The sequence below is a fragment of the Vipera ursinii genome, assembly GCF_947247035.1.
Source record: "Vipera ursinii genome assembly, chromosome: 4".
NCBI lineage: Eukaryota > Metazoa > Chordata > Lepidosauria > Squamata > Viperidae > Vipera > Vipera ursinii.
This window is the reverse complement of record NC_139514.1, coordinates 860,567-883,116: the sequence shown is the minus strand read 5'-3', so window position 1 is coordinate 883,116 and position 22,550 is coordinate 860,567. Positions and strand designations below refer to the sequence as shown.

Sequence of the window (22,550 nt, the reverse complement as noted above, 5' to 3'; positions counted from 1 at the left end):
GTATTTTGTATCCTGCCTTTGTTATTTTGACAAATAATTAAAGGTGAGCATATCCGACACACCTCCCACCTTAGATCTCTTTAGATACAGGATGCCTTATAGCTCAGGGGTCCCCAGCCTTGGTAACTTTAAGACTTGTGGAGTTGAAGTCCACAAGTCTTGAAGTTGCCAAGGTTGAGGACCCCTGTTATGGCTGTTTAGTACTTGGCGAAATGGTTTGATTTTTCGGAAGGCTGCCTCCGGGGAGAACCGTGACAGATGGAAAGAGTTACGATTTGGTGGTGGGGGGAGGGCTTTTAATGCAATCATAATAAGGCCTTGGTGTAATTTTACAAGGATTATTCTGCTGCGTGCCGCATATTTTTGCAGTTCCTCCACTGCGTGGAGGAGGGGGCGTGACAATATCCCAGCCCCCCTGCCCCTGAAAATTTAGGCTTAGAAGTTTCAAAATTCTAGTGTACGTGCATAATTCGTTTCAAACTTTTGTAAGGGATGCTAGGACATATCAGGAGCGTTCTAGGGGTGCGGGGGTATAGAAAAGTTCGGGTGCCGCTGGTCTGCAGGAATCTGAAGTCCACTCAAAAGCCACACAACTTTCTGCCAGCTTTTGGGGTTTCCTGGGGGAAGACTGTAAACAAAGAGAAAGCTTGCTGGGCAAATGGCCAAAGATTTAATCTATGCTTGCCTTGGACGAGCAAGCGAAATAGGTCTGGCCTTGATCAAATAGTTAAGGAATGAATCCAGAAAGGCTCTGATTTCATCAAGTAATATTCCAGTTCCTATCCAGGAAAAAAAAACTTGAGTGGTGGCTGTAATAATATTGCATTTAACACATATATGTAAATGGGGGCTTCCCAAAAGGGGGGGGGAAGAGTTTTACTTTCAAGAGTAAAGTTTTTACTTGCAAAGGACAAGAGTGAGTGGCTTTGATCACCCACCCCTTCATTCTGGGTTTGTGTATGTATTTACTTATGTGTACCCTGCCTTTATTGTTTTTACAAAAATAGCTCAAGCCGGTGAACATATCCGACACATCTCTCGCCTCCTGTTCCCTACAACAACCCTTTGAGGTGGGCTGGGCTGAGAAGGATGGACTACTAGTCACCCAGCTGGCTTTCATGCCTATGGCGGGACTAGAACTCAGAGTCTGCTGGTGATTGGCCCAAAGTCAGATTGTTGGGGGCAATTAAGCTGACTTTGTAATAATGCCGCTTGGGGTGTGTGTGAAAGCCCTAATAAGCAGGCATCTACATAGAATGAAGGCTACTGCTAAGCTTGTAAGCCGCCCTGAGTCTTCGGAGAAGGGCGGGATATAAATGGAATTAAAATAAATAAAATAAAATAAAGTCCCCTGGCCGGCTTTTGTGCCCGAGGCCAGAATTGACTTTTCGTACTTTTTAGCATGCTGCCTTACTTACTAGTCTCTGGTTTGTGGTCCTGCTGGAAAGAGACTTTAGCAGGTAAAAATGAATTATTACATTCAGTGCAATTCTAAACAGACAATGGTAGAAAATGTCCAATACAGTCACATCTGGCATCAAAAGAAGAGATGCTTTTAAATGGAATGGAGAATAGGGAATGGAATATAGAATAGAATAGAAGTATATAGAATAGGCAAAGGGACGCGGTGGCTCAGTGGGTTAGGATGCTGGGCTTGTCAATCAGAAGGTCGGCAGTTTGGCGGGTCGAATCCCGAGTGCCGCGTAACAGCGAGCGCCTGTTACTCGTCCCAGCTTCTGCCAACCTAGCAGTTTGAAAGCACGTAAAAAGGCAAGTAGAAAAATAGGGACCACTCCGGTGGGAAGGTAACAGCGTTCCGTGCGCCTTTGGCGTCTAGTCATGCCGGCCACATGACCACGGAGACGTCCTCGGACAAGCGCTGGCTCTTCGGCTTTGAAACTGAGATGAGTCGGAAACGACTAGCACGCCTTTTATATGGAATAGAATGCAGAATAGAATATTCAGAACAGAATAGAATAAAAGTAAAGTAGAAGTAGAGTAGAAAATAGAATAGAAACACAGAATAGAATAGAATGGAATAGAAACACTAGAATGGAACGGAATAGAATAGATTTGGGTAATGAAAGGTCTGCAAGACGACCAGCAAGTTCAGAGATCACCAAAGAGCTCCTCCTCCTCCTCCTCCCTCCGAACACTGATGAGGTTCCCTCGCTGGGTCATGAGTCGTCTGCAAGGAAACCACCCAGCTCGGGGAGCACCCGGGACCCCACATTTGAAGGTTTGACCGAAGGTGATTCCCGACGAGCAGGAAGACTTATCCTGATTCCACCGAGCCTTGCCCGCGAACTGCCCTGGAACCCCGGGCCCATCTCTTGGGAAGCCCCCTCCCTAACCCCCCCTGGGAGGAGGGTCGGCGCCCCCAGCGCCCTCCTGCAGGCTGGCCGGGGAAGGGCCGGCCTGCCCCCCGCAGCCACCTGCGCCTCCCGCCCTCCCTCCCTCCCCGGGGCCGGGCCTCCGCGTGGCAACCGGCTCCCCCGGGGCTTGGCAGGCGGGCTGCGGGGCTGCTGGCGGCGCCGGGACAAACAAGCGCGGGCAGCGGGCGGCGGCGGGGCGAGGGCGGCAGGCTTGGCTGACTGGCGGGGGAAGGGGCGCTCGGCCCCCGGCCCGGAGCCTCCACGGGGCGGGCGCGATGGCGACGGAGTACGAGGGCATCTCGGTAAGCGCTGCGGCGTCCGGAGGGGGTCCCGGGGCGGGAGGGCCGAGCGACCCCGGCGGCGTCGGAGGGAAGCCCCCCCAGCCCGGGCGAAGGAGCCACGGCGCGCCCCCCGCCCTCAATGCAGCCGGGGACCCCCTGCCCGCAATGCCACCCCCGGGTCTCCTTCCCCAACACGGGCCACCTCTCTTCTTTACACACGAGCTGCTGGGCGCGCTTCTTTTGCCCAAGGCGGTTGGGCATCCTCGGGGGTGTCCTGCGCCCCCCCCAAGCGCGCACGCACGGGCACCGGGGCTCTTTCCCGAAGGTGAAGCGGGAGCCCCCCCCCCACCTTGGGAAGCCGAAGAAGAGAGGCGAGGGGTCCGGGTTGGTTGCCCGCTCACCCCAACGTGCCCTGCCAGCAAGTCCGACGGAGCTGCCCGCTTCCCTGCCCGGGCCGCGGAGATGCCGGCCGAGAGCTAAGGAGAGAGGGGGGAAATGGGGGGGGAGAGAATGAGAGAGTGCAGAGCCGAGAGAGGGGGGCTGGCCCCTGGGGAGATTCAAGTGGCCGAGGGATCTCCCAGCCACAGGAAGGCGACCCCCCCCCTCCTTTCTTCTGAGTTCCAGTGCCTCAGTTGCTGCCATCTCTCCTGGGGGCTGGGGACAGCAGATCAAAGAAATCCATTTGTTAGCAAAATGGGCAGCATGCAAATTTAATAAATAAGAAGGAAAAGGAAAAGAAAAGAAAGGAAGAAAGGGAAGGAAGGAAGAGAAAGAAAGAAGAAAGAAAGAAAGAAAGAAAGAAAGAAAGAAAGAAAGAAAGAAAGAAAGAAAGAAAGAAAGAAAGAAAGAAAGAAAGAAAGAAAGAGAAAGAAAGAAAGAAAGAAAGAGAGAAAGAAAGAAAGAAGTTGGTAGCCACACCACTTTGAAGAAAGACTTGACCTATTGATCAAGTTCTGGCACTATCACGACTTTTTCCAACCTCAGCAGACACTGTTACTTGGGGGGGGGCTTTGCCTCTAGACCCAAAAAGTATTTTCCCTTCCCCCAACCTGACCAGGTTGACACAACACACAGACCAGCCTGTGGGGTCTCAGAATGAGCCCTGGCAGATGTTCAGTCATAGAGGCTGTTATCCTCCAGATGTGCTGGATGAAACTTCCATCATCCACAGCCAGCTGAGCCATCAGTGGTGACTCTGGAGGGGGGGGGGCAATCTGGTTGCCTCCAGCGCCATCTAGTGACTAGTAAGGGAATAAAGTGGTGGCAAAAGGAGGGGTTTCCTGGCAGCTCCGAGCCCCCCACCTGCCCCCTTTCCTCCTCTTCGCCTGTGGGCAGAGTTTGCTTGCAGTACTGCATTCTAACCGCCACGCCACCACGGTTCTTGGGATCCACTGGAACCCATGACGACGGGATCTGTGACGACAGTAGGGTTAATTCACCCAAACCTTTTTTCTAACCCTGACCCGTTAGCCCACCAACTGGAAGGAAATAGTCAACAAGAAGCTGAAGTTCCCCGAAGGCCTCCTGGCTGCCATTCACGATGGCCAGCTGACGAAGATCCAGCAGATGCTCCACGTCAGTGACGGGATCCTGCGGCAGCTGGATGACACGGAGGATCGGGCCTGGCGCGAGGCCCTCAACTTGGCCATCCGCACCGGCGGGCCTGAGGTCACCAAGACCTTGCTGCGCTACCTGAAGTTTGACTTCCGGCAGGTCCACGAGGCACTCCTGGTGGCCGTGGACACCAACCAGCCCGGCGTGGTCAAGCAGCTCCTGGATCGGCTTGACCAAGAGAAGGGTATGAAAATGGACATCAAGTCCTTCTCCATGGCCTTCTTCGATAACTCCATCGACAACTCCCGCTTTGCCCCCGGGGTGACCCCGCTCACCTTGGCTTGCGAGAAGGACCTCTACGAGATTGTGGAAATGCTGATGAAGAAGGGCCACACCATTTCTCCGCCGCACAAGGTCTCCTGCGCCTGCTTGGAGTGCTCGAACGGCAGGAAGTTTGATCTGCTCAAGTTCTCGCTCTCCCGCATCAACACCTACAAAGGCATCGCCAGCCGGGCCTATCTCTCCATCGCCAGCGAGGACCCCATGTTGACGGCCTTCAAACTCAGCCGGGAGCTCAAATGGCTCTCCAAGAAGGAACCGGAGTTCAAGGTCTGTCCTTGGGGGGGGGGCGCAGAGGGGAGTGTGGGAAATTGCCAAGCCATTAGTCCTTGTAGGAGAAGGAGTGGTGGAACTGGAGATGGAGTTAAAAGAGGCATCAGCATAGAATCCCTACATAGCCACAAAGGAACGAAGTCCACCCCCCCACACCTTGAATTCTGTTGAGCCTTATCTAACCCTAGCAAGACGTTGACCATTAGTGGACTGTTAGTTAGGGGACTGGAGGCTAAAACAGAATGGTGGCAGGGACTGGGTATGTCCAGTCTAGTGAAAAGAAGGGCTAGAGGTGACAAGCCATTCCTCTGACTGTTTCCACTGTCAGGAAATTTCTCCTTAGTTCTAGGTTAAATCTCTCTCTGATAGGTTTCTATCTGTCGCTTCTTGTTCTGCCTTCAGGGTCTTTGGTAAATAGGTCGGCCCCCTCTTCTTTGTAATAGCCCCTCATGTATTGGAAGACTGTTATCATGTCACCTTTGTTGTTCTCTGCATTTTTTTCCAGTCTCAACATCTTTTTTGTAATGCGGTGACCAAAACTGGTTGCAGTGTTCCAGGTGTGGCCTTACTAAGGCTTTATAAGACTTTGCGTGATCTTGATTCTATGCCTCTGTTTATGGAACCCAGGATTGTATTCGCTTTTTTGGCTGCTGCCACACACGGCCGGCTCATGTTTAAGGGGTCGTCCACTAGGATTTTAAGATCCCTCTCATAGTGGCTACTATGGAGCCAGGTACCATCTATAGTATACCTTACCTGGGCGTTTGGTTTTTCTTGCCTAAGTGTAAGACTTTTCTTTTCTCTACACTGGATTTCATTTTGTTAGATACGGCCCAGTGATCAAGTCTGCCGAGATCCTTCTGGCTCCTTCAGCTTGGCTTCTGGGGTGTTGGCCGTTCCTGCCAGCTGGGTGTCATCTGCAACTGCAGGGACTTGTTATGAGGAATTAATATAGACTTGAAGGCGCCCCGAAGAAAAAGCAATATTTGAATTAGGATAGCTGGAATGGTAGTTTTGGCTGCAGAAGAGATGTTTTGTTCAGCTGCTGCTTTGGTCCCTTTTATTCTGCTTTGGAGGCCCAACTGAAAGACCCCAGTAGCCTCATCCTCCTTCAAGGAGGAGGAGGAGGAGGAGGAGGAGGAGGAGGAGGAGGACAACGACGACGACTGTGGGGTCCTTGCTGCTTTCTGAGCTTGGCTGTTTTCTTGCAGACGTTTCATGACCCAACTAGGGAACATCATCAGTGCCAAAAGGCAGGAGGAGGAGGAGGGGGGAGGGGGGGAGGAGGAGGAGGAATATGGGGTCCTTGGTGCTTTCTGAGCTTGGTGCTTCTCTTGCAGACATTTCATGACCCAGCTAGATAACCTCACCAGTGCTGGAAGGGAGGAGGGTTGCCAAGACGTAAGGCAGCAGAGCCGTGGGGCGCTGGGTGGGGGTGTCTCTGGAGGCTTTGCTCAGGGCCCCTCTCCATCCCTTCTGATCCAGCCAGATTACCTGGCGCTGGAGAACCTGTGCCAGGAGTTTGCCTTTGAGCTGATGGGCATGTGCCGCAACCAGAGCGAGGTGACGGCTATCCTGAACGAGCTGGGGGACGACGACGCGGACGACGAGGACGACGAGATGGACGACCAGGCCTTTGAGGAGGGCATCCCCAACCTGGCCAGGCTCAGACTGGCCGTCAACTATAACCAGAAGCGGGTGAGGCTGCCGCCGGAGGGCAGGCGGGGTAGCCGGGAGGGGGGAGATCTACAAGCAGGGACGGCGCCTTGGTTTCTATTTCTGTTTTATATTATAATGCACTTTTTTTAATTTAAAAAAAAGGAAGAGCAAGGAGATTTGTCAAACGCTGGGAAAGCTAACTACGGAGCCTGTTCAGAGTGCAAACCTCAGTGTGTGGGGGAATTACTTCTTATTTTTATTTCAGTTTTATTTCCCTGTTCCCAATTGTTTGGAAGTTTAGATTTAAAGGTTATTCATTAAAGTAAAGAAGTATGAAAGAGGAGAGAGAGAAAGAGGCCTCAGTCATTAAGCGGGTCTGCTTGTGACTGTGCCTGATTTTATTTTATTTTTAATTTTTATGTGGCAGCCGTTCCATCAAATGTGGCAGTTGGTAAAGCGAACACCAGGGACGTTAAATGAATGCGGCGGTCGTTAAGCAAATCCATTGTCCGACATGAGCAAATTTTTTTTGCTGGAAATAAGTAAACGCTGGTTTCTGACAAAAAAAAACATTGCGAATTGCGGTCACATGACCGCAGGATGCTGGAAACAGATGTAAATGTGGGCCAGGTGTTGAACTTGTGACTGCTGGGCACGGACAGTGGCCGTCAGAAGTTCAAATCTGGGTCACTTGTAGCTTTGGGGTGGTCTGTTGTAACTTTAAACAGTCACTAAGCAGTCGGTCGTAAGTCAAAGACTACCTGTACCAGCAAATGCAGGGTTGGGGACGAAGACATCCTTGGTTATCCTGAGATCTGTGATTGGGGGGGGGGGTGTCCCTTCCTGCACTTGAGCATCCGGAATCTGTGGGGTGCCCCCAGCTGGAATCCAGGCGCCGGGGCTGTGAGAGGCCTCAGGAGACCGATGGCTCGTTGAGGTGCTTCCAAGGAAAAGGCAGCACGCAGGGATGCGATCAGGTGAAGCTTTGTTTAAAGATAAAGCAGAGAGAAAGAGTTCCCTGGCACGGAGGCACCCATGCCTGGATTGAGCCCGTGGATCAGTACCAGAGGTAGCTAGAACAAGAGCTGAAGAGCAGCCCCCCCCCATGCAGAGGTTTTTATGGGGGTCCCCGGCCCCTCCCTTACCAATGAGAGTGAGGGGGCCGGAGGGCCATTAACTCTCTCCAATGGGGCTGCAGGGGCCGGAGACCCCTGACCCACCAGTGGGAGCAAAGGTGCCTCTTTGCTGCCATCTGATGACCTTTTGAGGAACTGCCATGGCTGGCACAAAAACATCTAACGAGCTGACTGCCCCCTCCCTTCCCTCCTCCTCCTCCTTCTTCCCTCCCGGCTCAGTTCGTGGCCCACCCCGTCTGCCAGCAAGTCCTCTCGTCCATCTGGTGTGGCAGCCTGCCCAGCTGGAGGGGCAGCAAAAGCCTCTGGAAGGTCTTCGTCTCCTTCTCCATCTTCCTGGGCATGCCCTTCCTCTGCCTGACCTACTTCCTCGCCCCCAAATCCAAGGTGGGTCCCTGGAGTCCAGGTGGGGCCAAGCAGGGCTGACCAAGCAAGCGTGGGGTGTGGGCGCGTGTGTGAAGGTGTGGACCGGATTTGCAGCTTCACGCAACAGCTCGAAGGCAAGATGCCCAGCGGGTGAATGTTCTCCCTGCCCTGGTCTTTGAAACCCAGGACTCAGCTCTCCGCAACGGTGTCTGGACTGCAGATCCCAGAATTCCTAGCCAGTGGCCCTTTTAGCCAGGAATGCTGGGATTCGGAGTCCTGGAAGTCCTCGGGCATCAGCGGAGCTAACGGTTGCCCTGAATGGTGCAGACCCTGAGGGACCTCAAGAGGGATGAGATAATAGTCCTCCTGACGGGTGAGGAGTTCGAGGCGCCAGGAGGGGCCTCAGGGACGCTTCTCCCACCTTTGGAAAACTCGGGGGAAATTTTATTTCCTTCCCTGCCGGCAGATCGGCAAAATGCTGAAGATCCCGGTGATCAAATTCCTGCTGCATTCGGCTTCCTACGTCTGGTTCCTGGTCTTCCTGCTGGTGGAGTCCTTGATCCTGGAGCGCCACCAGGAGATCTTCATGGGGCGCAACCAGAGCTTGTGGGAGACGTCCCTTCACATGATCTGGGTCACAGGTAGGTGCCTCAGTGCTGCCTCCCCCCCCCCCCGCCCAGGGCGATGAGAGAGGGAAGGAAGTGGGCTCCCCCCCCCGCTCCTTCTGCACCTGTTGGGCTGCTTCCTGGGAGTCAGAGTTCTCCTAGACCTCCATCTCCTTGGGAAAGCGGGAGGCCTGAAAGCGGAGGGAGCTCTGGATTCGAATCAAATCCCCACATTTGTGGCTGGACGGCCTGGTCTGGCATCGCTTCCTCGTCCCCTTCCCTCCGTCCATCACACCCTTCGCTCTCATTGTTGGTGTCCCCACCAGTGGGGGAGGGGAAAACAGAAGGAAAAAAGAAGGGAGGGAGGAGAAGTAGAAAAAAAAGAAGAGGATGGGAAGGAAGGGGAGGAGGAGGAGGAGAAAAGCAGAGAAGAAAAAAGGGAGGGAGGAGAAGGAGGAGGGAGGAAGAATCGGATGGGCTTCCTCAGCTGCCCGTGTTGAGCTCCGTGTTGTCCTGGCAGCGAAATGCCTCCCTCTGTTTAACGGCCTCCACCTGGCCACAAGAGAGGACCTTTTGCGGTCAGGACCGGACCGGACCAGAAGAGCCCTTAACGGGGAGGAAGGGGGCGCAGAGGGTGAGGGTCTTTCGGAAGATCGTGGGGCTTTGTGGCGGACTGGAACTGGGAGGTGGGAGATTTTGGAGAGGTGGGAGCCAGGTGGTCCTTTCAGGCCCAGCCTAGCTGAAGATGCAGAGAAGAGGCTTTGGGTTGGCTCGGTGGGGAAGAGCCGGCAGGGCCTTCTTGGTGTTGACCATGGAGGGTCCTGGAGGCTTCCTGTCCCGGCAACCTTTCTCCTTCCAGGCTTCTTCTGGTTCGAGTGCAAGGAGGTCTGGATCGAAGGGCTACGCAGCTACCTGCTCGACTGGTGGAACTTCCTGGACATGGTCATCCTGAGCATGTACTTGGCTTCCTTTGTGCTCAGGCTGCTGGTCTACCTCAAAGGACAAGTCTTCTGCTTGGAGATCCAGGCTTCCACTCCGGAGTGCTACTATTATACCCAAGCTAGTGAGTCTCCTGCCCCAGGGAAGTCAATGTCATTGGGTACAATTGTGGCTCCACCTTTCTGCCTAGAGCAAGGAGGTCCAACCTTGGCAACTTGAAGACCTGTGGACTTCAACTCCCAGGATTCCCCAGCCAGCATAGCTGGCTGGGGAATTCTGGGAGTTGAAGTCCACAGGTCTTCAAGTTGCCAAGGTTGGACGCCCCTGGCTTAGCGGAAGCTGAAGTGATAAACCAGACAGAACCAAAGGTGGGCAAAGGTGAAGTTCTCCTCAAACCAGCTACTGAGCTACCAAAGAAGCTGGGTGGAAGAGCAAGAGTAGGATTCTTCTGAGGAAAGCAGAAAGATCTGTGGCCAAGTCCAGTTCTTCAAGGGGGTCTCTCCACATCCAGACGCCACTCAAAACCCAAGAGCTGGAGTTGCGCCTCAGAACAATGGGATGCCTTGTGCAGCTGGGAGAGAAGAAGGCCAAGGATGGGAAAGGTGTGCCTCACAAAGGGATTCTGAAATGACAGCCTCCCTTTCAGGGGAGGGGTCTTCCTACTGACTTTGATACCATTTTGTAGAATAATACGGTTGGAGGAGACTTGGAGGTCTTCTAGTCCAACCCACCACTCAAGCAGGGTACCCTACGCTATTCTGGACAAATGGCTGTCCAATCTTTAAGTGATGGAGCACTCACAGCTTCTGGAGGCAGGTTGTCACACTGGTTGATTGTTCTCACTGTCAGGAAGTTTCTTCTTAGTTCCAGGTTGCTTCTCTCCTTGATGAGTTTCCATCTGTTGCTTCTTCTCCTGCCTTTGGGCGCTTTGGAGAAGAGCTTGACTCCCTCTTCTTTGGGGCAGCCCCCGAGATATTGGAAGGCTGCTATCCTGCCCCCCCTCGTCCTTCTTTTCTCTAGATTGGCCAAACCCAGTTCCTGCAGCCGTTCTTTGTATGCCTTGGAGAAGTGGGCAAATGGGTCCCTACAGACCTCCTGGGTCTAACCTTCCCCCTTCCCTGCCCTTTCTCGACGCAGAGCGGCTGGAGTGGCACAGGGAAGACCCCCAGTTCATGGCCGAGGTGCTGTTTGCCGTCACCAGCATGCTGAGCTTCACCCGCCTGGCCTACATCCTCCCTGCCCACGAGACCTTGGGGACCCTCCAGATCTCCATTGGGAAGATGATCGATGACATGATTCGGTACGGGCAAGCAGGAGGCCGCCCTCTGACGGGTCCCTTTCTGGAGTCTGAGGGGGACACATAAAGCTCTTGAGATGTCCCCCCAGCCTGGAGAAGGCCTCTTAGAAGCGACGCATGGGCCAGGTGGTGAGGGAGCCGAGGACAGGAAGGGTACCACAGACCCTGCCTGAGTTTGGGGAAGAAGAGGATGGAGGTCACCTCCTTTGGGTCTGATCTCCGCTTGGCTTCTCCTCAGATTCATGTTCATCATGATGATCATCCTGACAGCTTTCCTGTGTGGCATGAACAACATCTATGTCTATTACCAGGAATCGGAGCAACTGGGAAGGTTAGGGCAACTGGTGGGTCTGGGGAGGGGAGGCCAGGGCTGGGTGGGAAAGCCTCCATGCTGAGACCCAAGCAGAGCTGGAGGGGGGGCACTGGGTCTCCTTGAAGGAGGAAGAGGCCCAGTGGAAGGGAGGGAGGGATGGATAGATGAAGCAGGTACCACTTGCTTTGTAAGATTCTTCACCTCTCTGAGTTTGCTTGTTTTCTTGCAGACGTTTCATTACCCAAACTAGGTAACATCATCAGTGCTACAGTACCCCTCTCTCTCTCTCCATCTCCATCTCTATCACTCCAATTATATCTATCATCTATCTAATCTCTGTCATCATATCTATCTGTCTGTCTGTCTACCTATCATTAGCTACCCATCATCTATCATTCTATCTTTTATTTTTTTAATCTTTCTCTCTCTCTCTCTCGCTATCTATCATTGATCTATCTCATCTATCTATCTATTTCTATCTATATCATATATCTATCTCATCTATATCTATCTATTGATCTATCTCATCTATAAATATCTATATCTATCATCTATCTATATCTATCTATTGATCTATCTCATCTATATCTATCCTATCATCTATCTATCTCTATCTATCTCTATCTATCATCTATCTATCATTGACCTATCTATCTATCTATCTATCTATCTATCTATCTATCTATCTATCTATCTATCTCTCATCCATTCATCTCTACCTCTTTTTATTTTTTTGACATGTTGACCTGCCCTCCTTCTTCAGCAAGCCCTCAAAGAAAAGGTCTGGGGCTTCTCCCCCACCCTCATTTCACTCACAACAATTGTTAAGAGAAGCCAAAGGAGGGAGGGGTTGGCCTAGGACCCCTCCCAAACCTCATCCAGTGGGAACCTTGGTCTCCCGGTCCACACAGGACGCTCCAGCCAGCCCCCCGGCATGCCGGAGGAGGCCTCTGCCCCAGCTCAGGAGGCCATGTCCCAGATCCCTTCTTGGCTGAGTTAGGGGAATGAAGTTCTTCAGGTCCTTAGGAGGAAAGCCCATCGGCCGGGTCGTGGGCAGCACTGCCGCTTACTCTGATGGGTTTGTGGGGAGGGGGAACGGGGGATCCCCACACCTGATAGCTCGTATCTCGTCCGTAGCTTCAACAAGACTTTCCAGTTCCTCTTCTGGACCATGCTGGGCATGGAGGAGCACAAAGTGGTTGACATACCCCAGTTCTTCATGGCCGAGCTGGTGGGCCGGGTGCTCTACGGCATCTTCACCATCGTCATGGTGGTCGTGCTTCTCAACATGCTCGTTGCCATGATCACCAACTCTTTCCAGAAGATCGAGGCAAGTGTTCCTCGGGGACGCGCAGAGGGCCTGGAGTTTACCGATAGAAACACAAGAAGCTGGATACTTATCTATTTACTTACAAATAGTTTGAGGTGGTGAACATATCCAGCGTAGCTTCCTCCTTCTATTTTCCCCACAACAACCCTGTGAGGCAGGTAGGGCTGTGGGAGAGGGACTAAAATCTCAGTCCAGGCAGTCCTCAATTTACAGCCGTAATGAAGCCTGCACCTTATGGTCAAAAGTCACGATAGTTGTGAAGTGGGCCGTCCCATAACCAACCTGATTTTACAAACTTTTTGCATGGTTGTTAAGCAAGCACCACAGTCATTAAATGGACCAATTGTTCCCTGTGGGCTGAAAGCTAGAACTAAATGCCAGTTTTGGGTAAAATCTGGTTATGCAACCGAGGGACACTGCAAACGGACAGTTGCCGAGTACACAAAAGGTGGTCATGTGACCTTGTGTGGGGGGGCAGCCACGGGAACTTTGGAAGCGGGTCATAAGTAGCCCTGGGGAAGGGCTTCCGTCGTAACTTGGAATGGTTGCTGAGAGATCAGTTGTAAGTCCAGGACCACCTGTACAACAACTGAATTGACAAATTTGAAAATGTGAAATCCTGTTCCTGTGAAATTAACACACGCGGCAGTCCTTAAATATTGCCCGTATTTGATGGGGCTTCCATCCTGGCACATCTGAATAATAATAATAATAATAATAATAATAATAATAATAATAATAATAATAATAATAATAATAATAATATTATACATACCTAGAATGCTGGCAGCAACCCGTGTCAACTATTAGTGCCAGTCAATTTGAGTTGGAAGGGACCTTGGAGGTCATCTAGTCCAACCCCCTGCTCAGGCAGGAAACCCCATACCATTTCAGACAAATGGCTGTCCAGTCTCTTCTTAAAAACTTCCAGTGTTGGAGCATTCGCAGCTTCTGGAGGCAGGTTGTTCCACTGGCTAATTGTTCCTGCTGACTCAGGAATTCTGGGAGTTGAAGTCCACAAGTCATAAAAGAGCCCAGGTTGCCGACCCCTGGTCTAGGGTCCCCTGCTTGAGCAGGGGGTGGACTAGAAGACCTCCAAGGTCCCTTCCAGCTCTGTTATCCTGTTAAAAACTGCTAAGCTCTCCCCCGTGTCGCATTCATTTCTGGGGATCTCCCCCACCCCCTTTTCCACAGAATGACGCTGATGTAGAGTGGAAATTTGCACGCTCAAAACTCTACCTGTCCTTCTTCAGGGAAGGTTTAACCTTGCCGGTTCCCTTCAACATCATCCCGACGCCCAAGTCCATCTTCTACACCGTCAGGTACGGGGGGCATGGAAGAAGTGGGCCGCGCTGCCCCCTCCCCTGAACCGGCCCCCTGCCCCAGAGAGCCCACCATCATCTTGTGAAAGCCCCCCCCCTGATTCACTGTAGCAGAACCTCGGGTGGCCTTTGGGGTTAAGAGTGTCCCCCCCCCCACTGGCCTCATGGAAAGGTGCAAGCGTTGGTCCAACCTACAAGCGTCCTGGAGGTCCTTTGGGCCACCCCAACTTTGCAACAAAGCCCCAGAAGCTCCCTTGCCAAGTCTTCTCCCCCGACTTTTCACCTTTCAGGTGTTCCTTTCGCTTCCTCTGCTGCTACAAATCGAAGAAGAGTCAGAAATACCCGCCAATCAACACCATCGTAAGTTCCCCTTTCAGACCTTCAAGAAGGTCCCTGCGCTGGCTTTCACGGCAGGCTGTGGGCCCCCTTTGGACGGAGGAGAATCTATGCAGCTGAGGGGTGAACTGGGGGGTCCTTGCAGCTCTCTAAGGGGCTTTGTGTGGCAGACGTTCCATGGCCCAGCTGGGGAACATCATCAGTGCTGGAAGTCATTTGTGGAGAGGAGGAGATGGAGATGGAGATGGAGATGGGGAGAGGAGGAGGAGGAGGAGGAGGAGGACGGCGACGACCGAGGGGTCCTTGGTGCTTTCTGAGCTGGGTGGTTTTTTCACAGATTTCATAACCCAGCTAGGTAACATTGTCAATGCTAGAAGGGAGCAGCATTTGCAGGAAGGAGGAGGAGAAGGAGGAGGACTGTGGGGTCTTTGGTGGTCTCTGAGCTGGGTGGTTTTCTTGGAGACGTTTCATGACCCAACTAGGGAACGTCATCAGTGCAGGTAGGAAGGAAAGAAGGAAGGAAGGAAGGAAGGAAGGAAGGAAGGAAGGAAGGAAGGAAGGAAGGAAGGAAGGAAGGAAGGAAGGAAGGACTGTGGGGTCCTGGGGGCTCTCTGAGCTGGGTGGTTTTCTTGGAGATGTTTCATGACCCAACTAGGGAACATCATCAGGGAAGGAAGGAAGGAAGGAAGGAAGGAAGGAAGGAAGGAAGGAAGGAAGGAAGGAAGGAAGGAAGGAAGGAAGGAAGGAAGGACTGTGGGGTCCTGGGTGCTCTCTGAGCTGGGTGGTTTTCTTGCAGACATTTTACGACCCAACTAGGGAACATCATCAGTGCTGGGAAGGGAGGGGGGTTGCTCTCTGCAAGCAAGCTATTTGTATATAAACAGAAAGCAAACAACCCACAGCAAGAAAACAACAACGCTCAGGGTGCAGCGAGAACCCCGCAAACTAATGTGGTGTGTGTTTGCGGCGCAAACGTGAATTTAGATAATAAAAAAGTTTAGGAAACAGGGAAGAGAGCCAGGAGGATTCAAAGCTCCTCAAACTCAGACGGGACGGTTTTGCAGGCACCGTTTGGAATGCAGCGCAGCCGGCTGTGTCCCCGGCCTGCTTCCTGTGTGCAGAAAGGACCACCTTGACCGGGGCTTTTGCCTTCCAGAGCAACCCCTCCCTGGAAGAAGGGGGCACCCGGACCGAAGGCCGCGTCTCCTACCGGCGCCAGGTGCTCAAGGCGCTGGTGCAGCGCTACATCGATACGGCCAGGCGGGAGCTTGAGGAGAGCCGGAGGAAGGGTGAGGGTCTTCGGGGAGGCCCACTCGGAGGCTGAGGGTGTCAGGGGGAAAGGCTTTGGGCCCTGCCCCCCCGACCGAGTTTCAGACGTTCTGGGTGTGCTTCGTCCCCCCTTTTGAAGCACGTCCTGTGTGGCATGTGGGGGGGTTTCTCCTTGGGGGTGGTCACGTGGACGAAGGCAAGGAGCAGGCGGCCACCATTAAGGAACCCCATGCTGGGGGGGGCGCATTTCACTGGGTGCTGGGCCAGAGGTGAGATTCAAGTACGTGAACAACCGGTTTTCGGCGTGAATGCCGCTTCCGGAAGCCTGGCCTGGGCCTCTGAGGCCCAGAACGGACTTCCGTAAGCTGCGTCAGGCACTTCCCAAGGGCCATTCTGGGCCTTGCAAAAAAGGGTTAGCCCAGGGCCAGGGGGCGCCATCCAGTTTGCCAAACTCAACAAAAAAAGTAGCTAACAGTTCTCTCAAACCAGTGCAAACCGGCTGAATCCCACCACTATGCTCGGCTGAAGTATAATCCTGGAATCCGAGGCTGGAAGGGACCTTGGAGGTCTTCTAGTCCAACCCCCTGCTCAGGCAGGAGACCTTATTCCATCCAGACTCCAATCTCTTCTTAAAAACCTCCAGTTATGGAGCACCCACAACTTCCAGAGACCAGCTCTTCCATTTCTATCTATCTGTCTGTCTGCCCAAGGGTAGACACTTTATTGTACCCCATACAAAACACTGTCTAATTTTTTTCTGGGAAACCTGCAGAGAAGTAGGATGTCAGAAGTAAGTGCTTCTCCATGGGTGGGGCCAGGGACCCAATCCTTTTCCAGAGAAGACACACACACACACAAACACACACATGCTGTTTTCCTGCCTGCAATGTGCAAGATGTGTTGCACAGCAAATGTGGGGGTGGGACAGGGCGGGAGGACTTCATGGATACCCAATTGCCCAGCCAACAGCCTTCATCCTCCACTCTTCCTGAGGGTCAGCCCCTCTGCTCCTGCTCTGGTCTCCAGGCTGTAGCCTCGGTCTCCACTCGTCCGCCGAGGGAAAGTTGCCAGGCTTCAGCTGTGGCTGCCCTGGAGGCTGGGTTCCCAATATCATAGGTCGGGGGAAAGCAACCTCAGCTCTTTTATGACTCGTGGACTTCAACTCCCAGAATTCCTGAGCCAGCCACGCTGAGGGGAAAGGGAGAGGTTTCCAAGCTGAGCCATGCTGGCTCAGGAATTCTGGGAGTTGAAGTCCACCAGTCATGAAGGGGCCATAGTTCCCCCATGCTGGCTCAGGAATTCTGGGAGTTGAAGTCCAAGAGTCATGAAGGGGCCAAAGTTCCCCCATGCTGGCTCAGGAATTCTGGGAGTTGAAGTCCACCAGTCATGAGGGGGCCAAAGTTCCCCCATGCTGGCTCAGGAATTCTGGGAGTTGAAGTCCACCAGTCATGAGGGGGCCAAAGTTCCCCCATGCTGGCTGAGGAATTCTGGGAGTTGAAGTCCACGAGTCATGAAGGGGTCAAGGTTGCCTACCTCTGTCATAGGTAGCCCTTGGCTTCATTTACTGACTGTTCGAAATTATAAGGGCGCTGAAAAAAATGTCTTTTATGACCGCTTTTCACACCTAATGACCATTGCAGTATCTCCACAGTCATGTCATCAAAGCACTGACAGTTAAAGACTTACAGGATGCTTTGGAAAAGCATTCACAACAAAATTCAGACGCTTGGCAATTGACTCATATTTATGATGGTCATGGTGTCCCGGGGGTCACGTGATCCCCTTTTGCAAACTTCTGACAAGCAAAGTCAGTGGGGAAGCCAGGTTCACTTAAGAACCGCAGTGATTCACTTAACACCTGTTCCAAGAAAGGTCGTAAAACGGGGCAAAACTGACTTAACAACCGTCTGGGGGGGGGGGGATTAGCCAAGGGCTGCATCTGGGCTGGGAGACGAAGCCTTGACCTTCTCCTGTGCCCACCAGCCTCTCTTGCCTCCTGATTTCTGGCCCACAGATCTGGGGAACCGCCTGACGGAGCTGAACAAGTCCGTGTTGCGTCTCCACACGGAGATGAAGCACCTCCGCCAGTCAGTGGCCGTGAACGGGGTGGCCAGCAGCCCCATGGACGGGGCCAGCGTGCTGCGCAAGTACATCATGAAGGTGCGCAACAGCTTCCAGAACTTCGAGCCCGATATGGGGGGCTCCGGCCAGGGCTCCCCCGTGGAGGTGGTGGTGCACCAGGACGTGCCCCTCGTCGGGGAAGGCGCACTGCCCATCCTCCAGGAGGAGAAGCAGGGCCAGGTGGGGGGCGAGGCCGAGGCCGAGGCGGAAATGGGGGCCGAGGCCGAGGATGAGATGGGGGCCGAGGCTGAGGATGAGATGGGGGGCGTGATGGGGGCTGAGGAGGAGGCCGAGCCGGGGGTCCCCGAATACGAACCTCCGGAGGACACTGAAGCGGGGGAAGGTCAAGCACCAGAGTCCTGACCCGCCACTGAGCAGGAGGGCGCTTCGACGTCTATCAAAATGACGGCCGTGGTCCCTCTCTGGCCGCCACAGAAGCCGCATGCTTTGCCAAGCAGCCATCCATCGGGGGACACTCCAGACCCCTTCCCAGAGGTTTTCTTGGGGAGGGGGGACAAATAGGGCTGGGTGTCCTTTGGGTGTCCTACGGCAGCACAGGGAGGCTCCGTAGGCAGGTCCTGCTGTAGTTGTGCTATTGTTGCAAACGCACTTAGAAGAAGAAGAGGAAGTTGCGTCCTCGCAGTTTATTCTGGCACAAGGTTTTCTTGCTCCCGTAACGAGGACAGTTTGGGAGGATCTCCAGCAAATAAATAAAACAACTGCTCTGCGCTGAGCACCGCTTATTTCACTGAACTTGCTGTAAACTTTTAAGCCGCTCAGGGTGGCCTTGAACTGTGAGATGGGTGACAAATACATTTGATAACTAAGTAAATAAGTAAATAAATAAAGCAGTTACCAAATGTTAACCTGCTTCGGTGCCCATTTTATTCTTTTATGCAGTGCAATAAAGTTTGCTGTTTGTGTGTTGCAGTGTAGGATTAAAAATTAAGATTTCCACTGACATCTTTGCACACATGGATACACACGAATGTGGGAAAATGCGGTTTGATGGAGAAAGACGGTGATGGATTCAACTTGGAAACTATTAATAGATTAGAAGGAGCCAAATCCAACAATGCATTTAGCAAATTCCTGGATGCTTGGCATTCAGACAAAGCAACCTTCAATAGACACAGAGATAAACCACATTTGCAGGCCATTCCAAAGAGACAATAAAAAAGCTAAGAAGGAAACAAAAATACCAGAACAGATCTTCTCCAGCAGCCGACACTCAGATAAGCAGGGATTAACTCCAGACAAATAATCAAGCATAAAATAATTACCCAAGGAGCCACAAACCCCATCGACACTGTCAGGGAGCAAAAGCCACATTCATCAGCACTGCTGAAGTTCTTTCATTGGTCATGAAACATCTAGAAGGAAATCACCAGACTCAGAGCACCAAGGACCCCACAGTTGTTGCTGCTGCTGCTGCTGCTGCTGTTGTTGTTGTTGTTGTTGTTGTTGTTGTTGTTCTTCTTCTTCTTCTTCTTCTTCTTCTTCTTCTTCTTCTTCTTCTTCTTCTTCTTCTTCTTCTTCTTCTTCTTCTTCTTCTTCTTCTTCTCCTCCTCCTCCTCCTCCTTCTCCTTCTCCTTCTCCTTCTTCTCCTTCTCCTTCTCCTCCTCCTCCTCCTCCTCCTCCTCCTCCTCCTCCTCCTCCTCCTCCTTCTTCTTCTTCTTCTTCTTCTTCTTCTTCTTCTTCTTCTTCTTCTTCTTCTTCTCCTCCTCCTCCTCCTCCTCCTCCTCCTCCTCCTCCTCCTCCTTCTCCTTCTCCTTCTCCTTCTCCTTCTTCTTCTTCTTCTTCTTCTTCTTCTTCTTCTTCTTCTTCTTCTTCTCCTCCTCCTTCTCCTTCTCCTTCTCCTTCTCCTTCTTCTCCTTCTCCTTCTCCTTCTCCTTCTCCTCCTCCCTTCTAGCACTGATGATGTTCTCTAGTTGGGTCATGAAACGTCTGCAGGAAAACCACCCAGCTCAGAGAGAACCAAGGACCCCACAGTCCCTCCCTCCCTTCTCCTCCTTCTCCTCCTCCTCCTCCTCCTCCTTCTCCTTCTCCTCCTCCTCCTCCTTTTTCCTCCTCCTTTTCCTCCTTCTTCTCTTTCTCTTTCTCTCCTCCAACCCCCCCTCCCCTTCTAGAACTAATGGTGTTACCCAGTTGGGTCATGAAATGTCTGCAAGAAAACAACCAGCCTCGGAGAGCACCACAATAAAATTTTCTGAAATGGGAATCCTTTCCCAATGGCATTTGTGCCGGATTTGGGGGGGGGGGAGTCTACCCAACTGTAATATTGGGCCCTTCCATTGGTACCCCTAAGCTGATTAAGCTCCTATCCTCCCCAGTGCCTGTCCAGATCTGGGGTGCAATTGTTTGAGGCAAGTGGGGATCTCGTTCTTCAAGAGAGACTTTTCTGGTCTTCTTCCTTCCCTGGCTTTGTGTACAACACCGTTGAGTATATATATATATATATAACCCGGGTGCAACAAGACTTTCCAGCGCGGTCTATAAAAAGCATCGTATCTCTGTCCACTTGTCACTTTGACGGCCTCCCACAGCTGAGAAGAGCCACCGAGGAAGCAGAGAAAGGGCTGGAAGAAGGAGAGTGGACATAACCACCTAGCCCCATCGTTCCCAGCCTGTGCCAAGAAAGGTAAACATCGGCCCTTCTTTAATCCCAGTTTGGACCATCCTGAAAACTCTTAATTCTTCTCCTCCTCAGGCAGAACAATGTTTCTACCTGCATCTAACTCAAGAGTTGGTGAGGAACGGGGAGAGTCATGTTTTTATGTTTGGCAGAGTTGCTCCATAGCCTCCTTGTGGACTTCGTTTGTTTGCTTAATTCGTACACAGCACCTTCTCGCCCGGAGGCAACCCCAGAGGCCATTTTCTTGAAAGTTAACCAGGCCTCTGCTTATAGAAAATTTAACAAATTGCAAACGAAAAGGATAACGCTCCTGGGTCTCCACGTCTAGGCAGCATCTGCCAAAGATGGATTTCCCCCCCCCCCCCCGCATCAAAACTTTAATTTCAGTAGAAAATCCCTCCTGACTTTTCCTAGCCTTCCTCAATGTTTTTTTTGGCGGGAAGATGAATGTTAGTTTCCGCTTTTCTTCCAGGGCCGATTGGTTTAATGGGAGAAGAATCCCTGCAGCTCAGGAGATGCTTCGGGTGGATGGAGAGTTGGGGGTGGGTGGGAAGGGACATCCCGAAAGAGATCTGTAAGCCCCCAAATCTGTTTTCCAGTGTCGCGTAGAATCAAGATCATGTGAAACGATGGCACTGCTTTGTAAGGCCTTGATAAGACCGCACTTTGAGACTCTGGAAAGAGTGCAGAGAAGAGCAACAAAGGTGATTAGGGGACCGGAGACTAAAACAGGGCTCTTCAAACTTGGCCCTTTATGGACTTCAATTCCCAGAATTCCTGCTGAGGAATTCTGGGAGTTGAAGTCCACAAGTCATAAAAGGACCAGGTTTGAAGACCCCTGCTAAAACACATGAAGGATGGTTGCTGGAGTTGGGCACATCTAGATTAATGAAAAGAATGACTAGGGGTGATACGATAGTGGCCTTCCAATATTTGAGGGGCTGTCACAGAGAAGGGGGGTGGTGTCAAGCCTATTCTCCAAAGCCCCTGAAGGCAGGACAAGAAGTAATGGGAAGAAACTAATCAGAGAGAGATTCAGCCTAGAAATAAGGACGAATTTCCTGACGGTGAGGACAATCACCTGGCTTAGGTCCGGGATATTTGCAGGACCGTCTGCTGCCAGGAACGACTTCCCTCCGCCCTGTGCGCTCACACAGAGAGGGGTCTCCTCAGGGTGCCGTCGGCTAGACAGTGTCGGCTGGTGACCCCCAGGGGGAGGGCCTTCTCTGTCGGGGCACCCGCCCTTTGGAATCAGCTCCCCGAGAACTTCGGATGGCCCCAGATCTCCGGTCCTTTCGTCGCGACCTAAAGACGTATCTTTTCCAACTGGCCGACCGGGACTGGGGATGGGGTTTTTTAAATATTGTTTTAATCTTATTGGTTTTAGTAATTAATTATGGGGCTTTGTAATTTAATTCTTTTTTAATATTTGTATTACTGTTTTTTTTATAGCTGTTTTATTGTTGTGAGCCGCCCTGAGTCCTTCGGGAGATAGGGCGGCATATAAGTCCCATAAATAAAATAAATAAATAAATCAACAGCTTCCCTCTGGAAGTTGTCGGTGCTCAATCACTGGAGATTTTTAAAATGAGATTGGACCACCATTTGTCTGAAATGGTATAGGTCTTCTGGTTGAGCAGGGGGCTGGACTAGAAGACCTCAGGGTCCCTGCCAACGCTCTTATTCTCTTCTGTTCTGTTCTATTTTGAAGGCAGGAAGGACAGGAATGACAGTCTCTCTGTTTTGCTTTGAAAGGAGTGGAGAATGAAGCGTCTCTCCTTCCCAACATCCCTGGCGCTGTGTTGGATGTGGCTGCTTTGTGGGGGATGTTCAGGTATGAAGGGGAAGCCCTGCAATGGCCATTGGCAAGCAAAGGCATGAAAATAGACTCTTCCCCAAACCAGAAGGAAGCGGGGCTTTTATCAGGCCCGCTGAAGGTATCCCTGCATTTTGAGACCCTCAAGAAAAATCCACCGGGGGGGGGTGTGGCGGGGGGGAAGTAAGCAAAGCCAACAAATGAGACACTGAAGTTCTGTGTAGACTTTTTAAACCGCCCTCTGTGGTGTTGTAAAGGTGTTAAAGTGTGGAGCTAAGATTGGGAGGCTGGGATTCACCTCCCCACTCAGGATGGACAGTCCCCTTGGGTGACCCTGCTGCAGTCAATCCCTCTGTCAGGTAACCTACCCGACAGGGTTGTCGTGATGTGGATAAACTGAAGGCAGGTCATCCTGTAAGAGACTCTAGACGGGAAACAGTCTGTTGGTTTAGGAAATAGACGTGTGTGTGTGTGTCTGTGTCTGTGCCAGAGCCATAAATGAGAGCTTCTGCACCGGAGACAAATTCCTTGTGTGTCTAATCACATTTGGCCAAATAAACTGTTCTATTCTCTTCCAAATAAAGCAC

At 52.1% G+C, this 22,550-nt stretch overlaps 1 protein-coding gene across 1 annotated transcript; it reads left to right on the top strand.

Moving 5' to 3' along the window:
* Window positions 1-2,650: 2,650 nt before the first annotated feature.
* On the top strand, window positions 2,651-17,875 carry LOC310640508 (short transient receptor potential channel 2-like; the record flags this gene model as incomplete). Its single annotated transcript, XM_083362807.1, has 13 exons — window positions 2,651-2,677; window positions 4,127-4,819; window positions 6,308-6,520; window positions 7,837-8,001; window positions 8,447-8,621; window positions 9,445-9,648; window positions 10,662-10,824; window positions 11,060-11,152; window positions 12,272-12,464; window positions 13,659-13,786; window positions 14,077-14,146; window positions 15,279-15,411; window positions 17,406-17,875. The coding sequence occupies 13 exons, from the start codon at window positions 2,651-2,653 to the stop codon at window positions 17,873-17,875; spliced, it is 2,727 nt and encodes a 908-aa protein (XP_083218933.1).
* Between the last annotated feature and the right edge of the window lie 4,675 nt (window positions 17,876-22,550).